The sequence below is a fragment of the Sciurus carolinensis genome, chromosome 1 (assembly GCF_902686445.1).
Source record: "Sciurus carolinensis chromosome 1, mSciCar1.2, whole genome shotgun sequence".
In the NCBI taxonomy this organism is placed as follows: domain Eukaryota; kingdom Metazoa; phylum Chordata; class Mammalia; order Rodentia; family Sciuridae; genus Sciurus; species Sciurus carolinensis.
This window is the reverse complement of record NC_062213.1, coordinates 23,336,679-23,359,117: the sequence shown is the minus strand read 5'-3', so window position 1 is coordinate 23,359,117 and position 22,439 is coordinate 23,336,679. Positions and strand designations below refer to the sequence as shown.

The 22,439-nt window shown below is 36.7% G+C and overlaps 1 protein-coding gene across 1 annotated transcript in view; it reads left to right on the top strand.

Moving 5' to 3' along the window:
- The first annotated feature begins 4,195 nt into the window (after positions 1-4,195).
- Slc30a8 (solute carrier family 30 member 8) overlaps positions 4,196-22,439 on the top strand; it is a 40,046-nt gene continuing 21,802 nt past the window's right edge. The window contains 2 exon segments of the mRNA XM_047522924.1: positions 4,196-4,281; positions 16,953-17,152. Coding sequence (XP_047378880.1) covers positions 4,196-4,281; positions 16,953-17,152 — 286 coding nt within the window.

The following is a 22,439-nucleotide window of genomic DNA, read 5'->3' as shown; positions in this document are numbered from 1 at the left end:
GGATAAAACTTTTGAAAAACTTACTCTATAGCAATAACCATAAAATCACCTTGCTAAGGAAATTCTGCAGGACTTGGAAATAGTATCTTTCTTGTCTGTGTGGGGGTACATAAGTCTAGACTCTTTAATAGCAGATTGCCCTGGTTGAGTTTGAATTTTTTCCACTGGTGTGGAAGAGACCCGTTCTGAATGGCACTGTACTGGTCAGGGGGTGTTATGGGCAGGCATAGATTTATCATTCGCGAGAGCCACCTAAACCATGCCACCAGTGGCAGCTTTGGGTTCCCAGGACTTCTCAATAACCTCCACTTCATTAATGGCTACTTCCATTCATGGGTAATTATGGGTAATTTTTAACCTTTTGTCAAGACTGGGGGCAATTCCTCAGGGGTAGTCAAGATAATTTACTTAGACATAGCAACACACAGCTATGTAATGCTGGCTACAGTAGAAACTATACCTAGACCTGTTTGTACATATTTACTCCTTTCTGTTCTCAGGAGCTCTGTTAGATAGATTCTCTTACTGCCCCCATTTTATAGATGGGAAATTGAATAACTCAGAGGTCACTCAACTTGTTCAAGGTCACATATCTAGGAAGTGGTCAAACCAGAAACCTATACTAAGTCCCTCATATCTGAAAGTTCACATACTAAGCCACTCCGCCCCTCCACGAAAGGGGAAAGAACCAAATGTGATGAAAGTCCACATTGTTATTTAAAAATAGGCACGTTTTGTGTCACTTTTGAGAAGATAGTCATAGGCAAACAGTGGCATCATGAGACATTTTCGAAATGTGGGTTTAAATTTGGGGAGCACTAATTGTAAAACCTTGGTACTTTTGTATCTAGGGATGATCACAGTCACTTTGCATAAATACGAAATCCTTTTGGCAAGTAAAATATCGAACACTGCTTAAGGTACTTGTGCATGTTATTTTTACCCAAGTATTAGCTACTGTTTGTAAAATTCTGTTAAGAGACGGTTTGCTGACATGAGTTAGCACTGGGAGCCAAACCGGTCCTTCCATTATGTCAGTGACGTTCTTGTGACTGACAGAATATTTATTCCAGGAGGTAACTGTTATGAATTGCGCTTTGCCCCTTCAGTTGCTACGAGCTGGTGATGGAGAGTGAGTGGGAAGGACAACCTGTAATTCAGGGTGGTTTGGAAGCCAGTTGCCTAGGAAACTAAGATGAGCAGCATAATGCCCACCCAAACCAACTGTCAAGAAGAGAGGGGATTTTCTTATTTGAGCCAAGCTGCTTTCTGAATACATACCCTGTGCCTCTTGTGGAGCCTAATTAGGGTCGTTGACCCTTGGTAGCCATGCCAGAGTGCACCACAAGTCAGTGGATGGGAAATTTTTCATCAACTGTGCTGACAAAATATTTGGGAGGGGGCATTATGGTGCCCTTGAAATGAGTTTGTAAGAGGATAAGGTGATCAAATGACGAATAGTTCTATAGCATAACATACAGGCAGTTGGTGATCATAACTTCTGTGTGTCTACATTTATAGCAGCAAAGCTCACCTTTTTCTAAACATGAAAGTTTCATTTGCTGTAATCCACTGCTCCCTGCTCTTATGCTACTCATACCAGATGCTCTGGTTTATAGTCATTATCTTTAAGAGTAACACTTAGACATTCATGAATCTTTGATGAAAATGGTATCTAATTTCTCAAAACTTTTAAAACATGCACATTTAATTTTTAATTTGAAATGTATCAAGCACGTCTACACATGTATTTTTTTCTGTACGTACATATTTAAGTTGAACCATATGAAATTGCTGATATTAGACCAAATGGAGACTATGACAATAGTAATTTTATGTAGTTCAACACATAATATATAGAAGAAATTGTAGAATAAAATTTTGTGCAGTGTTTTCTTTTCCAATTTTGCTTGAATCCCCTATTCCCTCTTTCTCATCTCTTCCTCACACTACCCCATACCAACCTATCCTACCCTCATTCTCTTTTTGTCCCACAGGCAATCTACATTATAACCAACTATGTAACTTCTACACTTACTGTTATAGTTTGGGTCTGGAGTGTTCCCCAAAGGCAGATGTGTTAAAGACTTTGGTGCCCAATGTGACAATATTCAGAGATGGGGCTTCTGGGAAGTTATTGGATTGAGACCTTTGATCTCATCAGTGGATTAATCCATTGAAGGATTCATAACTGAATGGATTATTGGGAGGTGGTGGAACCTACCTGGAGGGAGTAGGTCCTTAAGGGCACACTCTTGGTGACTACCTCTTGTCCCTGGCCACTTCCTTTCTCTGTTTCCCTACTGTATGAGGTGAACAGTCTTCCTTGGTCATGACCTTCCACCATGATGTTCTGCCTCACCTGAGGGCCAAAGCAATGAAGCCAGTCAACCAAATAAGGCTTTCCTTCTTTTAGTTGTTTTGTCAGGTAATTTTCAGGGATGGAAAGCTGATTCACACACTCACAGACTCAGATAAAAGTATGTCTGTGTATTCATGTTCACACTAGTGACAAAAGCTGTGGTATGGAATCTCAGACTCCCAGACTGATTTTTGGGTTTGTTTTGCCTGTTATCAATAGCTATGTATTCTTTTTCTTATATTTGAATATTGCTTCTCTTCCCTCTTTCCTCCTATCCTTAATTTCAGCCTGGTTTTAAATAGTTTCCTTATTTTTTAACATTAATTCATTTGAATTCTAATTCTCTTATATGTGCTAGAAGGACTGATAGCCTCCCCAGAGTTATTTCTCTGGTTCCCCTCCATCAAAGGAAAGGTAACATCAGTTAGGCAATAGGGCCATACGAGGAGCCCTGGAGATTTATGTTATATGTGATGGTGTTTGAAGTCTTATGATTTATAAGCGGTGCAGCTCCACACAGATGTGACAGGAGCTCGTACACCCTTCCTCTCAGTCAAGGGTAGCTTCTCCACTCACTGCCAACTTCCATTATGATTGAACCCCATTCTTCTGAGAGGGGATGATATTTATTTTATTAGGCTATTGTGAGAGATCTTAGCTGGACAAGATGGGAACATTTCTGTGACACTGAGCCGCAGGGTTATTCTGGAACTAAATCACTGTTTTCAGCAGAGGGAGCACATAGGGAGAAAGCAGTGAGGGCTCATGGTCAGGGGCTCATGGCTTTTTCCAGTCTGCCCTCACCTACCTCTCTCCACATCTGTGCAAGTCTTTGGCCACATACAAGTGCCTGCTGTTGACCCAGCTCTTGTCATGGGTGATAACTCCTTCGCTTATGTGGAAAGGAAAATGCTTTGCAATGAAGTAGAATGTCAATTCCTAGGAGTTGTGAATTGAAGGTCTCTTGGGAACAGCTCTGGAGGCTCCATTCTTGAGAGCTGTGATTGGTATGCCTCATAGGTTTTCCTGGGTGAGTCATTCATCCTCAGCAGTGGAGACCCTGGCCAAGGACAACACGATTCACTCCAGTTCTCATGTGAGGGAGGGATGTTATTTACTTGGAAGCAGAGTCTACCCTTCTTCTGCCTGTCAAAGGGTTTCAAAGCTGCCGTACCAGGAACAGGAACAGGTTCAGAACACAGACTTCAGTGACTAATGACCCTTGTCCTCCCCTTCAGTAGTGAAATCCCTCAATAGTCCTAGGGGAGAAGAAGCAAATCCTGACAGCTGCTTAGAAATCATCTTAGAACTCAGTCCCAGAAGAAATACTTTTAAATAGAAGGAAAGAGTGAGATCAAAAAAGAAAAAAAAAAAAAAAAAAAGAGGAAAAGAAAACAAAAAATCCAAGAGTTTGGTGTACAAAAGGGTAACTATTTGCAACTCACTCAGGTGTGCTCTGAAGGTCAAACCCCTACATCAGCATTTGGTAGGAACGCTTAAGCTCCTCTACCTTTTAGAAAGCACAGTTGAATCACACACACACACACACACACACACACCACACACACACACACGCACACATACACTTCATATGATCCCACCTGCAAATCTCCTAGGGAGGCAGTTTCTGTGGCCAGGTGATGTTCTAAGGAGGCTGTAATTTTAGCAAATCTACCAAGAAGATTGATGTGGGAGGCTCCTTAATTTAAATCCTAGAAGCCTTTTTCTATTTTCTTTGGGAAGTGTGTGAATAATTGCAGTACCGCTTTGTGTAAAAACTGGACAGTGAATCAAACAACAACGTCGAGGACAACAGCGCTAATCCTGGTCACCATGGAATTTCTTGAAAGAACTTCCCTGGTGAATGACAGAGCCCCTAAGATGTACGCCTTCACCCTAGACAGGTAACAGATATCTGTGTCTGCTTCTTCATTTTCCATGTCTTAAATACTCAACAAATGCCCTGATACTGTTGCTTCTGAGTGGTAAATCTTTGTTTTGCAACTTGGGGTCATTTTGGAACATTTTAGAAAACAACCGATTGACTCATATAATACCTATGCTGAAAAATGCGATATTCTATATAGTTGATTTGATTCCTCAAATATCTATTAAGTGCATGAAGAAAACATTTTTATTGTTTTTTTTATTCTCTAGTTTTTCTTACAGAAAATAGACATGTACAATCTAGTATGTTTCCTTTTCATTCTCTCAATTACTCCCACTTTTAAGATACATAATAAAATTAATAAGTTGTATTTAGAAAAAAAATTGACTTTACTACAATAGATGATATTAGTTTATATTGATCATAAAATTATTTTTTATCCATAGATATAGCAATTATTGCAAAATTTAATGTTCTACATATTTTCAATGCCTCCCACATTGCTATATGCAATCTAATATAATTGCTATATGCAATATAATATCTCCCACAGTGCTATATGCAATATATTTGTTCATTTTTTACATGTTCAACAAATTTTTATTGTGCTGAATTCTGGATGTATAATAGAAAAGAAAATATTCCTGGTGCTAGGTTTCTGTCCTCTTGAAACTTTAGAGTCTAATGTGGAATGCACACAATAAAAGGCAATTAAAAATAGCCTGCTAGGGTCATTGGATGAGACTACATCAAGGGAACGTAGGTCCTGGTTGAATTTTAGCTTCAGAGAACTATTTTCCCCCCAGAAATAACAGTGTAAGGACTGAAAAATAAAATGGAATTGGAGGAAGTTCGGGGAATCCTATGTAATATGTAGGATTAGGGAAAGTTTACCAAACTGAGACCATGACACAATAAAGATAGAGATGTGTGAGAAAGAGATTTTGGTGTGCTAAGGAAGTTCAATCAGAATGAAATGCATTCAGTATATACAAATGAATGAATTAACATCTGAAACGAATTCACCTTGGGAATAGAATTTGAGAGAATACTTACCCACTAATAACATTAGTAATGCTTTTGTTTGTTTCCTGGGACCAAATTAATATTATAAAGAGTAACAATATATGTTTGATAGCATCAAATATTTTAGTAACTGCAGAGCAATTTGTTGCCTAAAGGACATTTATGAGTTTGCTTTTAAAAGAGTATATAACAAAGAATCTAGCACCTGTACTATGTCACACTGGAAGAGCTATTTCTTAGACAATAAAATGAGATGTGATTTATTGTGGTCATGAACACCAAAAACAAAGCCTCATGTTAGGCCAGATAGAAATTTGGGGTGACAAATTTTTAACACTAAGGACACTCTAACAGAGCATCTCTATGTCATAGAAGCCACAGTATTTCTTTCCTTGTTAAAATAGACTATTAGCACTCTGTGGTGCATGCACACACACACACACACACATACACACAAACACAAAGTCAGTTATAATTCTCATTCTTCTCATTGATGGACATGGTTTATAGAACATAGTATTTTTCAAAGTCATCTTTATTTGCTGGTTGAATAAAAAGATTAAATCTAGGAATGATTTTTCCTGCTCCTTCTTTCTATCAGGTAGGCAACTGAATAGCAGAGTTAGCAAATGCTTTCCTTAAGGTCAGATGGTTCAGTATGGCAGAGCTGACACATGACCCAGGCCCTCTGTCAGTCTAGGGATCCCTTTCATCTGCACCTGCATGTCCATCACGTGCCCTCTGCATCCTTAATTCAGGTCCTCCAGAAGTCATGTGCACCTCAGTTATCATGCTCACTTCCTTTCCTCACCTCTTCCATCTCCTTTGTCATGTATTTTGCTCTGTCTCTATTTAATAAATGAGTGTGTTCCTTCATATTCCTTCTCTTTTCTCGTTCCTTTTATTTCCTTCTATTCATCACTAGATTTCTATTTAAATTTTTACCTACTGTTAAGTAATCTGGAGGAAAACTTACCATCTACTTCCGCAAAGGGAGTGTTTCATGTATCTGTTGCTATCCAACAAACTACCCCCAAACATAGTGACTTGAACAACACTTCATTTTATTACTCACAATTCCGTGGTTTGGAAATTGGGCAGAACTCCATGTGTAGTCAGCTGGCTTTGCACAGGAGGCTACATTCTGCTGGTGTCTAGGCTGGACAAGGAGGTCCAAGATGTCTCCACCTGCATGCCTGGAGTCTTTGTGCTGGCTTTTGCCTGGGGTTTTTTTTCTTCTTCCCATGGCTTCTCTCTCTTTATGGGTACTCATTTTATCAGGTTAGCCTGGGGTTCTTTACATGGCAGTGCAGGGTAGCAAGAAAGCAACTGTGGACACCAGCTGCTCTCAGATGGTCTAGACCCAGCACTGGCACAGCATCATTTCGCCACACTTAATGGGTTAAAGCAAGTCTCAAGATCCAGATTCCTCGAGTGGGTCAAAAGATTCTACCTCCCGGTGGTATGTTACAGACCGGATGAAAAATTGTGGGCAGTCATTTTATACACATTTTTATCACAAGAAAGCATAACAGCGGGCCCTGAAGGTACCAAGAACACAATTGTGCACTCTTCAATTTCTTCTCAATTCCTGGTTCAGTGATGGGATTCATGGTAGAAAATGATATTTGTATAAAATTGACATACATGATTGATATGTTTTTCTTGGTACTGGTGGGAGGAATAGGGTTTCTCTTTTTCTCAAGTTATATGATAAAGGCATGCAGGGAAGCAAGGGCAGGGACTGCTGGTAGGGATAAACTGCTGGAATCTTTTCAACAACAATTTAACTGGTGAAAATTTATATTATCTATCCATTTTATCTATCTATCTTAAGGGTATGCAGAAAGTAAAAAACTACTTATTCAAGAAAACCTAGTAAGTCTCAGTGAGAAGTGAGATTTGGGGCATTTGAGTTAGGACCTGTCTATTACCTCCTTCCTTTCAAAAGTTCAGCATGAAGGTAGCTGTGTTCTGAATTGGTATAGCCAAAAGACAGGGATCCCCCTCCTCCAAGCTTCTAATTAAAGGCTATAGTTCATCCTTGGAGAAAAAGGCACCTGGAATCACTCATTGCCTCAGATTCATGTTTCAGGACCTCCATGCAAAGTGTATGTGGCAAAAAGGACCAATGTTCCTTTTCTTCACCCAACCCACATTCACAGGGTAAAATGTCTATTCAGTAAGGTTTGGAATATCCCTGTACCAACTTGCTCATAAAATAGGAGTTCTATTTTAGGGGGCACAAGCAAAGAAGACTAGGTGTTACCATCCTCATTTAGTGCTTCACTTATAGACCAAGAGAGTCACCCCAGCACAGGTAGGTCACTCTCCATCCCACCACCTCTGGTGCAATGGTGAAAGGGTACAACTCATGGGAAAGACAAGGCATGAGAATAAAGAACCATATGTCTTTCCATTAGAAGATTGATGATACACAAGTTTAAACATCATTGGAACGAAGAATAGAGATTTTGAAGCATAAGGGTGCTAATTGAAAACAACAGAGATTTTTCTGGTGAGCAACTATGGGTAGACTGGTTACTCCATGATAGTAACAAGCTAAAGGTAGAAATAGATAGACATTTAACAGGGGTGGACTAGGAAGGACAAAGATAAGAAGATTCCTTCTGGACTTGTTGCTAACCTCAAAAGTTGTTCTCAAAATACCCCTAAAATAGTCTGTTATTAAAAGTTCCTCCCAAATTCATATGTTGAAACCTGAATGCCCAGGGGACTAACTTAGAGATGGAGACCCCAAAGAATGAATTAAGGTTAATTAAGGTTGTAAAAGTGGGGCCTTCATCTGAGAGGATTAGTGTTCTTGTAAGAAAAGAAACCAGAGAGATCATTCTGTCTTCCTTCTGTGCATATATACTGAGGAAAATCTCTGTGAAAACAACAAAAAGACAGACATCTACAAACTATACTGTGAGAAAGTAAAATTCTGTTGTTTAAGTTACCCTATCTGTGATATTTTGTTATAGCATCTTAAGCTGACTAATATAAGGCCCAAATTTATTGAAACATTTTGTGTCTCAGGGCATTGTTGAAAACAGTGGAGTAGTCATTAAGCAATTAAAGAAGCCAGAATCTGAGTGTAATACCAATATAGGCAGAGTAATCAGAAGATTAATACTGAGGCCACAGGAAGAATCAGCCAAAGTGAACACAACCAAAATAGTCACCACCCCCAGGGGATGAAAAAATGGTAAGGATGACTATAATGTGCCCAGCGATATGCCTAAGAGGAAATGACAAGAGAGTCTGCACATAGAGAAAAGCCAGAGAAAATAGATTCCACTATCCTAGACAAGCCAAGACACTAAACAAATAAATAAGTAAACAGTAGTAAAAAGAAATAAAGGATCAGTATTCAGAACTACCACAATATACTATTTAAAATTTCCAGTTTTCAACAAAATTTCATGAGATGCAAAACAACAGGAAATAAACAACCTATATATGGTAAAAAGCTAGGCAACAGAAACCATTTTTAAGGGGGCCCAGATGTTAGATTTGGATTTCAAAGATTTAAAGCAAATATTATAAATATACTGAAAGCATTAAAGGAAATAAAGTTTAAGGATATAAAGATAGATGTGACCCTAATGCTACACCAAGTAGAAGATAACAATGAAGAGATAATAGAATTTTTTAAAAAATTGTAAAAAATGGAAATTTTCAGGTTTATGTGTATAATAAATGAAATTTGAAATATTGCTATAGGGGCCTAACAGTAGAACTCTTCTACTGGTAGAATGCAACATTAAAAAGAATCAGTGATCTTGAAAATAGAGCAATAGATATTAAATAGCATAAAGATCAAAGAGAAGAATAAGTATTGAAAAGAAGTTAACAGAACCACAGGGAAATATGTTATGGAATTTAACATTAATATATGCATAATAGGAATACCAGAAGGAAAATGAGAAAGGAGCAGAAAAATATTTAAAGCAATAATGACTGGAAGCTTTTAAAATTTGGTGGATACTAATGTAGATATTAATGATGTTCAATGTACTCCAAGAAAAAACAAGCAAACATATCTATATCCTGACTTTCCATAGGAAATAATCATTGAAAGTAAAACACAAAGAGAATATCTTGAAAGCAGTTTCAAAAATCCATAATGTGACTTTGTTTCATCTTATTGAGACTACAGTGTCTCTGTATGATTAAAAACAGAGAACAAGAAACAAGAAACAGAGAAACAGAAACAAGAGTAGAAGACAGTGGGATGCCATATTCAAAGTGCTGAAATTAAAAAACAAAACACAGCAAGACAAAAAAGCAAAGAACTGTATTGACCAATGATGTCCAGCAAGACTTTCTAAATAAAAATCTAAATAAATGCCTAAATAATTATCTCAATAAAATGAAATAAATACAAAAACAAATTTGTTGCTAACATCAGTTTGTGAGAAATAGTAAAGAAGTGGTAAAATAAATAGTAAAAAAAAAAAGTGACACCAGACATTAACTCAAGTCAACATGCACTCACACACACACACACACACACACACACACAAATGGCATCAGCAAAATTAACTATGTAGGTAATTATAAAAAACAGCATATTTAGTGTCCTTTTTTAACTGATTTAAGGATAACCTGTATAAAATGAAAGGTATATCATCTTCAAAGAAGTGTACAAATGCATAAGAACACCATCTACCAAATTAACTCAAGAAGAAATAGAAAACCTGAGTAAACCTATAAGAAGCAAAAAGGTTGAATTACTAATAAAACTTCACAGAAAGTCCAAGACCAGATATCTCCACTGATGACTTTTACTGAATATTTAGAGGAGAATTAATATCAGTTGTTCACAAATTCTTCCAAAAAATAGAAACCAAGTGAACACTTCCCAATTCACTCTATGAGGCCAGTACTATGCTAATATCAATAAAAGAATGGAAGCTATTAAAGAATTCAAGAAGATATGAATAAGTGAAAAGGGAGTTTTGGGAGTGGAGGAATTTATATTGCTAACACAGAAAATTCTCAAAATTGGGCTGTGGTTGTGGCTTAGTGGTAGAGCATTTGCCTGGCATGTGTGAGGCCCTGGATTCGATCCTCAGTACTGCATATGAATAAACAATTAAATAAAATAAAGGTCCATTGATGACTAAACAACCTTTTTTTTAAAAAAAAAATTCTCAAAATTGATGGAAGAATTGATGGAATCACAACTAAAATCACAACTTCCTTTTTTGAAGAAATAAACAAGCTGATCCTATAATTCATATAGAAACAAGAGAGATGTAGAAAAAGCAAAACACTCCCTAAAAAGGATAAATTTGGAGGGATTACACATCCTGATTTCAAAAGTTAATACAAAACTACATTAATCACAATGGTAATATATTGGCATAAAGTTTAGACATTTAGAATCGAAAATCCAGAAACAGCCCTTAGGATGTGTGGTCAATTGTTTTTCAATAAGGGTTCCAAAACAATTCAATAATGGAAAAAGCCTTTTCAGTCAATATTGCTAGAACATCTGGATATCCATATGAAGAAGAATTGACTTCTGTATCTTTCTGACACCTTACTAAGAAATTCATTAAAAATGAATCATAAACCTAAATGTAGGGGTTAAAACTAGAAAACTCCTAAAAGAAACATAGATATAGGACTTGTGGTATAGCTCAACAGGAAAGCATGTGCTTAACATACACAAGGCTTGAATTTGCTCCAACCCCACTAAAATTACCATAAGTATAATCCCTTGTGATCTTGGGTTAGCCTATAATGTCTTGATACAAATCCAAACCATAGGTGACAACATAAAATTTACATAAATAGAAGAGCATTGAAATTTAATACTTTATTTTATGAATAATATTATCAATAAAATTAAACCACAGATTAAGGGACAATATTTCCTAATTATCTGATAAAGGATGTGTATCAGAATATATAAACGATTATTACAATTCAATATTTTAAAGATAAATAAATGAACTTAAAAAGTGTAAAGAATTCAGGTAGACATTTCCCAAGAGATCAATAAATGTATAATAAGCATGTTAAAAGCACATTAAATAGGCTCAACATAATTAGTCATCAGGGAGATAACAATCAATATCACAATGAGTTATTACTTCATACCCATTAGGATGTTTACACAAAAGAAAAGATAAAAGAAAAGAAAAGATAAAACAATAACAAGTGTTGACAAGGATATGGAAAAATAGGAGTTCTCATATGTTTTATATGGGAATGTAAAATGATAACAGTGCTTAGAAAGACAGTCTGGTAGTTTCACAAAAATGTTAAACAGTTACTTTGTGACACAAGAATTCCATCCCTAGATATTTATTCAAGAGAAATAAAAAATTTACATACAAAATTTTATAGCAGTATTATTCATAATTATTCCACTGTACCCCCAAGAGGAAACAACTCAATGTCTATTAACTAACAAATATATGAAATATTATATGTCTATACAACGGAGTATTATTTGGAAGTAAAAACAATGAAATGTTTATGTAATAATATTTTCTATATCACGGATGAACCTTGAACACATAATGCCGAATGAAAGAAGTCATTCACAAAAGTGTACATATTATTTCATTCTATTTATGTAAATTGTCCAGAATAAGCAAATTTATAAGGATAGAATGTAATTAGTGGTTGCCTGAAGAGAAGGATGTCAAAGGACTGGAAAATTACTGCTAATGGATACGGTGTTTCTTCTTTTGGGTGCTGACTATCCAACTCTGTGAATATGCTGAAAACCATTATGTTATATACATTAAATGGGTCATGGTAGGCCAATTTTATCTTAAAAAAACTGCTAAAAGGAAGGTGGATGATTGGCTAATTTCCAGGTCAAGAAGTTACATCTAATTATGTGAACGTGTCTATCCCTTGCTCCCTCCAAACTACTTCTTTTTCCCCTTAAACTGCTTCTTTCACATCACTCATTTCACAAGTATTAAGTGAAATATAATCCCAACACATATGTATTGAACATCTACTATGTTTGAGAAAGACTTCCATGTTATGAATGTGCAGAATTATCTCAGGGTAGACGAGGGAAGTGGTTAAGCAGGGGAAAGAGAAGCCAAGAAGTGCTAAGGGATCATAGGAATGATGTCTCTCTCTGTGACATTTATTCTCTTTTAGGAATGGACGGTCTATCTCCAGTACACATAAAACTTTTGTTGTCACTGGAATTGGCTAGAATAATGGGTGTAGACAAAGGGGAAACAAAACAAATTGTTTTTGATTATTTAAGACTGTTTTAGTCAGGTTTTTTTTTTTTTTTTTTTTTTTTGCTTCTATGACTAAATGACTTGACAAGAACTATGGTAGAGAAGGAAAAGTTTTATTTGGGGGCTCAGGGTTTCCGAAGTCTCAGTTCATAAGCAGCTGGCTCCATTCCTGGGTACTCGAGGTGAAGCACAGCATCATGGCAGAAGAGTATGGTGGACAGAAGCAGCTCCAAGATGAAGCAGCAGATGAAGCAGCAGAGAGAGAGAGACTCCACTCGCCAGATATAAAATATATACCCCAAAGGCACGTCCCCAATGATGCATCTCATCCAGCCACATCTTACCTGTTCTAGTTTCCACTGATTGTATTGAAACTCTCATAACCCAATCATTTCACCTCTAAGCCTTCTTGCTTTGTCTCATACATGAGTTTTTTTGGGGACACCTCACCTCCAAACCATAATAAAGGCTTATATAAAAGTACATATTCTAAAAGTTGTTTTCCAACCCTGTCTACTTTATTCTTTCTGAAGAACAATGGCAATTATGGAATGTAGTTCCATTATTTAAGAACAACTTTAAAAAATATGCACTTATCTTGCTCCAGACACACTTTGAAGTCTTTATATGAATTATTCAATCTCACAGCCACCCCATGAGAGATATGCTATCATGAAGAGACTGAGGCACAGAGAGGTTAGGTAGTTATCTTATGGTCATGATTAGTGAATGGTAAGGCTGGGAGTTCCTCTTTGGTGGTGGGAGGCCAGCACCCAAGTCCTCAGCCTCCACACTGACTGCCATCTACTTAACCTCATCTCAGCAATCTGTATGCCCATCTTCCTGCTGCTGTAAACAGAAACTTAGAAGCCATCTGTAGGTCCCACCCTTCTCTTATTCCCGTTGACTGATGTAGTAGATTAGCAAGCCCTGTCAATTGTATCTCCCAAATATCACTCAACTATGTCTACTTTCCATTTTCATTTTCAGCACATGGGCTGAGCTGCCAGTGTCTTCACCGTAGTCATCTCCTAAAGGATCTTCCTCTTTTGTCCCTCTACATTCCAGCCACCCATGAAGTACCCAAAGTGCTTTGGAAATGCAAACCACAGAAAGTTACTTCCCCTGTGCAAAACTTTCCAGCTGTTTCCATTTGGCTCCTTCTTGCTGCCCTGACTTTGCTTCCTGGCCAATAGACAGAAAAGCCTCCCTCCACAGCCCCCTCTGCCATGATGTTCTTCCTTATCTTGGGCCCAGAGCAATGGTGTCAGCTGACAGTGGACTGAACCTCTGAAACCATGAGCCAAAAAAACCTTTTCCTTTGTTCTTTTTTTTTTTTTTTAATTATTGTAAACAAAAGGGATACATGTTGTTTCTCTGTTTGTACATGGCGTAAAGGCATACCATTTGTGTAATCATACGTTTACATAGAGTAATGTTGTTTGATTCATTCTGTTATTTTTTTCCCATTCCCCCCACCCCTCCCACCCCTCTTTTCCCTCTATACAGTCCTTCCTTCCTCCATTCTTGATAGGTATTTTGGTCACAGTGACGCAAAGCTGACCAATAAAATGCCACAGGAGCCAACAATATACTTTCCTTTCTGTTCAAGCTAACCTTCCAAGCAAGAGAATACCATTCCTGCCTTTGGGCATTTGCACCAACCATGTCCTCTTCTTGTGGTATTCTTTGCTCACAGAGGTCTTCTGATCATCCTTTAACTGGCTGCTAAGACATGACTTCCCTAGAGGGGCCTTTCCCTACCTCTTCCTTTTGAGTAGCTATTGCACAGCATTGACTACAGATAACAACAGTATCATGTATTCTAAAAGCTAGAAGAAAGGATTTTGAATGTTTTCACCATAAAGAAATAATAAAAGCTTGAGGAGATAGTTATGTTTAACCTGATTTGAACATTTTGAAAAGTATTCAAGCATCAAAACATCATGTTGCCACAATAATACGTATAAATTTTTTTTTGGTTTTAGTTATAAGTTAAAAATATTTTTAATTAAAAAACCAAGTTGTCTTCCTCTTCAACTTCCCAGTCTCTGTCCATTATACATAGCCTCTGTTACCATTGACCCAGTTACTGCTTCTCTCTATTTGCTGGGTATAAACTCTTCCATCTGAATCTTCACTGTCTCAGGATACAGTATCATTAGCTCCTCTGGGAGTGAGGGCACATCTTAAGCATGCAACAAGTGTCGTTGAATGAATAAATGAAGTGCTGGAAAATGCATGGTGAGATCGAGGCCTTTTCCCCCTTTTCTGACAGGAATAGTGATTTGAGGTTCTTGGGAGAAGTAATGAGAAAATGAAAAAGCACGTGCAGTCATATCTCATATAGTGAAAACAAGAGGGTAAAAAATAATATTACCAACTCCATTTCAGAGCTATGAAAGCAAAGGGGCTTAACTTCTATCACCAAAGATAAGATAAAAAACAAATTTAAAAACCTACCCAACATTATACAAATAAAGCCTCATTTCCTAAATCCTATTTTAACAGACAAACTTAGTTCAAGGCTACTTGCACAAATTTTTCTGAAGTTTCTGTTTTCTTCTCTCTACTCCCCTCCCCGCCTTTTCTTTTTGATGCATTTTGACCACATTTGAATGCATGAGAATCTTTTGGTATTTATTCATTAATATCAAATTCATATTTAATTTTCTAATGCCTCATAGCATTACTTTTCTATATAATCTTTTTCAAAAATAATACTTGTTAGAATTCACATCGCTTTTCAGATCCAAAGTCAGTTCTGAGTCTAGAGACAGATCATGTTGCCTTAATGAGGGATGAGGAATTTATTTTGACTTTGGTGTTTAACTTCTTGTGGGGTCATGGGCCCTTTGGGGAGCCCACTGAAGATCGTGAGCTCTTGCCTCCTGCTTAACACACACATAGATAAATATAAACACCATATCCAATGCTAAATCCAACCAGGTTGACTCTAATTGCTGAGAATAGGGTACCTTCTTCTCAAACCACATGACTGCAACTCAGTGGATATGAATGACAGAACCACAGCAGGATCCTAACAGATGCAGCTTCGGAACCTGATTCCTAGCTCTACAGTTACAAAATTTTCAGTGCTAAATCTTCTATATCATATTTTTAACATATGGAGAACTTTTATTTAATATAGATGTGTCATAGTATAATTAACTGGTATGATTACCAGTGATTTTTGTCTTGGTTTTGTACTTTTCTGTAATTCTAGATTTTCTATAATGAATATATATATATATATATATATATATATATATATATATGCACACACGCATATACATATATATATCTAATTTGTTCTAAAAATATAATATAATGATAATTAGAGGCCACATAATAATAATCAGCTAAGCCCAAATCATCAGGTTTTTAATGGAGATAGGCCAAATGAAATAACTCCTCCAGGAGAAACTAATTTATTGCCTTCTTTCTTTCTTTCTTTCTTTCTTTCTTTCTTTCTTTCTTTCTTTCTTTCTTTTTTCTTTCTTTCTTTTTCTTTCTTTCTTCCTTTCTTTCTTTCACCTTTCAGAGCCAGAATCATGAAGTTCTTAATTCCAGAATCTTACTAATATTTTCAAATAAGTTTATTTTAAAATTTAAAAATCTTATTAGTTTAAGATCCTTGGATATTGACATCTGCATGAGGGAAATGAGTTTTAGGCACACCGATATGGAGACAGGGAGGCAGCAGGTGGTATGATAGAAAGAGAGTTGGTTTGGTCTCCGTCTTATCACTTGCTCATCTTTTAGCCTCTGCCAGTTACTTAACCTCTCTGAATCTTAGTTACTTCAGTCGAGAAATTCTGTGGTTGGACTAAATGCTATCCACAATCTTTCCATCAGTAAAATTCTAGGATTCTCTGAATGACTCTAAATCACACTTTATGTTTGAGCAGAACTGATAACTCACTGCCTACTTTGAGAAGGGTAAGTAGGTTTCACTCTCATGATATTGACTGGTAGAGATTGTCTACCAAGGAGTGGGGGTAAGAAAGTTTCTAAGGTCCCCACCGGCTCAGCAGGACAAATGGTAACCGGGTTGGCCTTTGTCTGAATCCTCAGTCTGGCTCATATAAACATATCATGCAATGTCCCCTGTTGATTTTATTATCGTACAGCTCTCAGTGAAGTAACTGGGGAAGACTTGCATTAAAGTCCTGTCCTTTGATGTCTCTAAATCTTTGGATAAGATTAATATTAATAAGAAAATATTTTTGCTGAATAAAAGTAAAACTTGCAGTAGGTGTGAATTCAGAAGGGAATTCCTTGCTTGCTCCTTACACGTGATACTTTGTCCTGGGAGAAGCTGTGAACTAAAACTTCCGGGCTAGTTAGCAAATGTCCTAACGGTGGCTCTGAGAACGGTAAGGCTGCCAGCGAGGTGTTTGCAACGATGTTCACTTCTTGCTTCTGTCAAACTCAACCACAGTGCGGAACTCCAACAGAAACCTGTGAATAAAGATCAATGTCCTGGAGAGAGGCCAGAGGCACCGGAGGCAGGAGGCATTTATCACTGCCACAGCAACTCCAAGGCCACCGAGAGCCGGGTGAATGAGCAAGCGCACGCCAAGTGGAAACTGTGCGTGGCCTCCGCAATATGCTTCATCTTCATGATTGCGGAGGTCGTGGGTGAGTAGTGCCCAGGAATATTTCTCGGACTAACAAAGCAAACAAAGAAAATCCTGCAGAGTTATGGGAGGGGTGCCTAAATTCTTCCTTAAAAGTAAGATTTATTATTTTCTGTAAGAATAAAGTTACAATATGCTCTCTGTAGATAAGTTGGAAAATAGAAGAAAGCAAAACGAAATCATCATTTTACCACATTTGAGTGTTAACCTCAATAACATTACCGAATATTTTCTGCAATATATTTTTTATGCATGGCTCATGGCTCACAGGTTGTTTCTTTTACATAATTGAGAGCATACTGAATGCCTTTCACTATGCTTTTGCATACTGTTCGAAAACATTTTTATGCCTGAACAATATTCTATAATATGCTCACTGTAATTTCCATAACCATTTCTTTATTGTTAGAGAGTTTTTTCCTCCTTGTGGACAATACTGCAATGAAAAATCTTGAATAACTGTCTGCCTTTCTGTTAACATTTTCAAAGAAAATTTTTAAAGTAGAAGTCATTGGTTGAAGGACATTGTTTTAAATCAGCTTTTTCATTGCTGTGGTCAAAAGACCTGACAAGAACAGCATAGAGGAGGGAAAGTTTATTTGGGGCCTATGATTTCAGAGTTCTCAGATCCTAGATGTTCAGTCCATGGTCACTTTGATCCATTATTCCTGGGCTCGTAGTGAGGCAGAACATCATGGAGGAAAGCACACGCAAAGCAGAACTACTTATCTCATGGTAGCTGAGAAGAAGGGAGAGAAAAAGAGAGAGAGAGAGGGAGAGAGAGAGAGAGAAGAAGAAGAAGGAGCAGGAAGAGGAGAAGGAGAAGAAGGAGGAGGAGAAAAAAAGAAGAGAAGAGAGGAGAGGAGAGATGGACCAGGAACAAAATATACCTTTCAAGGGCAGAGAGAGAGAGAGAGAGAAAGAGAGAGAGAGAAATGGACCAGGAACAACATACGCCTTCAAAGGCATGCCTCCAAATGATCTATTTCCTCCAACTAGGCTTCTCCTCCCAAAGTTTCCACCACCTCCCAACAGTCCATTAATTATGAATTATGATTTACTAATCCACTGCTAAGGTTAGATCCCTCATGTTCCAATCACTGCCCCAAAGTACCCCCTCTGAACTTTCCAGCACTGAGAACCAATCCTTCAACACATGAGCTTCTGTAGGACTTTCCAGATCCAAAGCATAGTTGTCGTTTACCTTTTAATTTTTGCTTTGTCTTCTAGAAGTTTTAAATTTTACATAGGTAGTGTATAAAACTTCTCATTTTGAGATGGTTTCTTTTACTATTTTAGTGTTTAATAATCCTTCCCCTTTTACAGAGAAGATAAATGACATTTTTTGGTAGTTGTTCAAACTTGTGCATTTAAGTTTTAAATCAATGTGAATTAAAATGAATTGAAAATTATTTTTTAAAATAGCTAACATTTCTCAGCTTAATTTATGGTAAAATTAATTATTTTCCTTATTAATATTTGATTTTTTATTATCTATCAAACTTTTATAAATAGTAAAGTATGTATTTAAGGTCATTCACTGATCTGAGTTCTTATTCTGTCAATAACATAATTAATGTAAAATGTTTATATTATAATATCTGTTGTCTCCTCCTCACTATTCTTTTCTTAAGAGAAAAAATAACAACTATTCATCCCTGCTTGTTATTCTAATTAAATGTGTGTATCATTTCTTTCAGTTCTCCCACAAATCTAATTATGATTTTATTGGATATAAGTTAATTTGGGAATATGAACAGTAGTTAATAATTGAAATTTAACTATAGTTTTCTCTTTGTTGTTCTTTCTTCAGGGTTTTAAAATTTAAGATTATGTGTGCTAAAAATGGAAAATGATTTTAATAATTTTCCATCAATAAAGTTGTATGTTCTCACCAGTCATAAGATGTCTTTATTTTTTAAGATACAATTTGAAACATTTTGTCAGAAATGAAAAAGTTGTATCTCTTTGTGAAAAAAAGAAACAAAAATCATAAAACATTATGGTTATCTCTTCCTTTTTAGATAACACTATGAATATTGGCTTTAGAAGTTTTTTGCAGATAAGTTTTTGATATATTTTTTAGTTTCCTTGTCATTCATTGATATAATTCCATGTTCTAGTTCTTAAGTACATTTTAACCATTTGTATATTTCTAAAGGCATTCATCTTATTGAAATTTTCACATTTATTATTATACAATGGAACATGATAGACTCGTACTGGACTTTACTCAGTTGAAAGATTTTGGTATGTATTGTTATTTTATTTTTTCCCCCAAATATAAAAAAGAATTAAACAAAACACTGTGGGCTACTTGGTTTTTGGACCCATAAGTGACTACCACTCTGTTATTACTGATAACTGTCACTCTCTGCTACCAGTATTTTGGTTGCTTCCTTTCCTTTCTCTTCTCTAAAAGGAAGCGACTAGAGAAAGATAGACTCTGCTAAGTTGCTTTTGAATTATAATATCTAACAACCAGAATTAGCTGTTTTTTTCTAACTGTAGTCTTCTGGCCTATACACTTGTATTTAGATGTTTATAGCTTTTGAAAACAAGAAAAGAGCTTACACCCATCCAATTCAAAACAACCTCAGTATTGGTACATACGTTTACAATCAAAATTTACAAGACTAATTAATGCCATACAATTTCTAGAACCAAGACAAGTCCTTTGAGCAAACTGACTTCTTAGCTTAAAGTAATTGCAAAAGAATTTAGGCAGTTCCAATCCATAAAATACCCTTTGGAAAATCCACCAACCTTGTACACACACACACACGCACACACATAGAACCTACCTGACAGTAATAATTGCTTTCTCAGACAGGGTCAAGAACAACTTTGGAGAGGAGGTGAACTGTGGACAGGAGTCTTGAATTATGGCCAAGATTTCGATTATTGTAGAGGACAAGGAGAAGGATTTATATATATTTCATAAGACTGTGGACAATATTCAATTGCTCATGTAAGAGATGACAAAATGTAAACTAAGCTCCTCCTTTCCTTTTCACTCCTACAGTTAGAACCCATGAATTCTAATCTAAATTACTCAGAGTCAGAAGTGATGTCAGTCAGTAAGGGAATGAAACAGGTACTGACAGTCATCTGGATTTTGAACTGTATTGATATTAAGGTGATTTTCCTAAAACAGTGCTCTTATCATGTTACTACTATCTTTGAAATTCTCCATGTGGCTTCTCTTTGTCTAGTTTGGTTGTTGTTCACAGACTTTTCCCTATTGTGGCAGGCAGAAGAACTTTTCTGAACACTGGGCTAAACTGATAAGTGTGCTTATAGCTGGAAGAGACTGGTTTACAAGCTGCCTCTATGTTGGATCTCACTTGACAGCCCCAAGTGAAAAGAGATCAATATGTGGGAAAGCTCTGGCATCTAGAACAAAATGAAAAATTTTTTCTTTGGTTTCTCAAACATTCTACAATCTTTCTGCAAAACTGACTGCTAATTCTTACCCCATCCTTACCTGACTACTCTGTTTCAGTCAATCCATGTGTTCCATGTATTCATTCTCTGCAAAGTAACTATTGTACCTTAGAGTCCCTATGTAAAAGCTTTTGCTTTTGATGTTGTTGAATGCAAAAGCCCTCTCCTTATTCTTTGTAATAGTTGAAATCCTGGTCATCATTCAGGACTCCTGTCCACAGTTCACTTCCTCTCCAAAGCAGCTTTTCTTGACCCTATCTGAGAAAGCAATTATTACTTTCAGACCACTTTTGGGAATCTAGGAGGTCTTTCTGCAGGATATGCACTTTAAGCAAGCCCTTAAAGAATGGAAATGTGGACAAACAGAAGATGAGAAGGACCTGAATAAGCAGCACACTATTTACTGCTATAGTCAAGAGGTAATAAATATGAGACCTTATCTTGAAAGATTTCTAGTGGATAGGTGTGAAAGAGAACAGGGAATGGTGTTTTTAGAAATGTGGGTGCCATTGTTTGAAGTGGACTGGCATTTCATATTCAGAAAGCCTTTTCATCTGCTTTACTCTGGTTGTCATTCTGGTCCTTTTGACTTGAATACTTCATGCTCACAGGATGCCAAACTGGCTTATCAATCTGAGTCTCTGGATGTTCATAAAGGAAGGCTGAGTAAAAACTCTCTCCCTTTCCTCTACAAACACTAAGCTAAAGTGATAGAGGCCTGGAGTTTCTGGAGATAGAGCAGAGTCCTGATGACATCTTTTGAATCTTAGGAGAAGGCTATATCTGATCCAATCCCAATCAGATTCATTTAGGTGAACCAATAATTATGAGGTCATTGTTGTTGTTTAAGCTAGCTTGGGTTAGCCCCTATCTAGGGGCAGTGTTAAGTGCAGTGGTTACTGGAAGGTATAAACAGAATGATAGTTGGAGGGTCAAGAAAGACTGAAGCCCAGTTGGGGAATGAGATTTATTCTATAGGCCTCAGGGAGAAATTGACATTTAGAATAAGGAGAAGTAAGTCATTGAGTTGGGTTTAGGGAGATAACTTTCACAGGTTACAGAGCACAAAGGAGAAAGAACTAAGAGAGGAAGGATTTGAGCATAATATGTCCACTCTTAATGGGCCTTTGAACTTGCTGAGTCAGGACTGGTTTTGGTTACTTGTGAAAATTCCTCACTGGAGAAAATTCATAAGGAGGAGTTATGCTGCAGATATAAACTCATATCTCTGTTTGAAAAGATGAATGTTCAGACACTGAGAACTCAGAGAAATAAACTCAAGTATGTCATTGTTGGAAAAAATTGAGAATGGTCAGGGAGAGGCATCAGAAGCAGGCCTATTCAGAGCTGAAGAGGGTAGAGGAAATGAGATAACTTGACAGGAATACAGAGCTGGGAGCTCATTGGGGAAAATGCTAAATATCTGAGAGTGAAAAATTTCTCACTAAGAGAAAGATACAGCTGGGTGGGGTGAGAACCACAAGCTTTTTGATAGGGGTACAGCCAAGGTGTCTCAGTGGCTCAGGTCGCAAGTATTTTTCAAGGTTCCTAATATCAAAAACTTAAGAAATCTTAAAACGTGGCTATGAAAACTGTGGTAGATTTTAAATACTTGTTAAACCATAACTCAATGAGATTTTGATATAGTATATTATTTAGTACAGTATAATACTGATATTCATAATATAATTAAAATAGTTTTTAAAATGTCAACTAATAGTATACAATGGTGTAACTCAGTCATGGGACACAAGGCTAATGTTGTCAGATGAACATTTGCCTTTTTCTGAACTGTCAGTATCTCTGTTCTTCATGGGAAATATCATAGGGATTGTTATGGT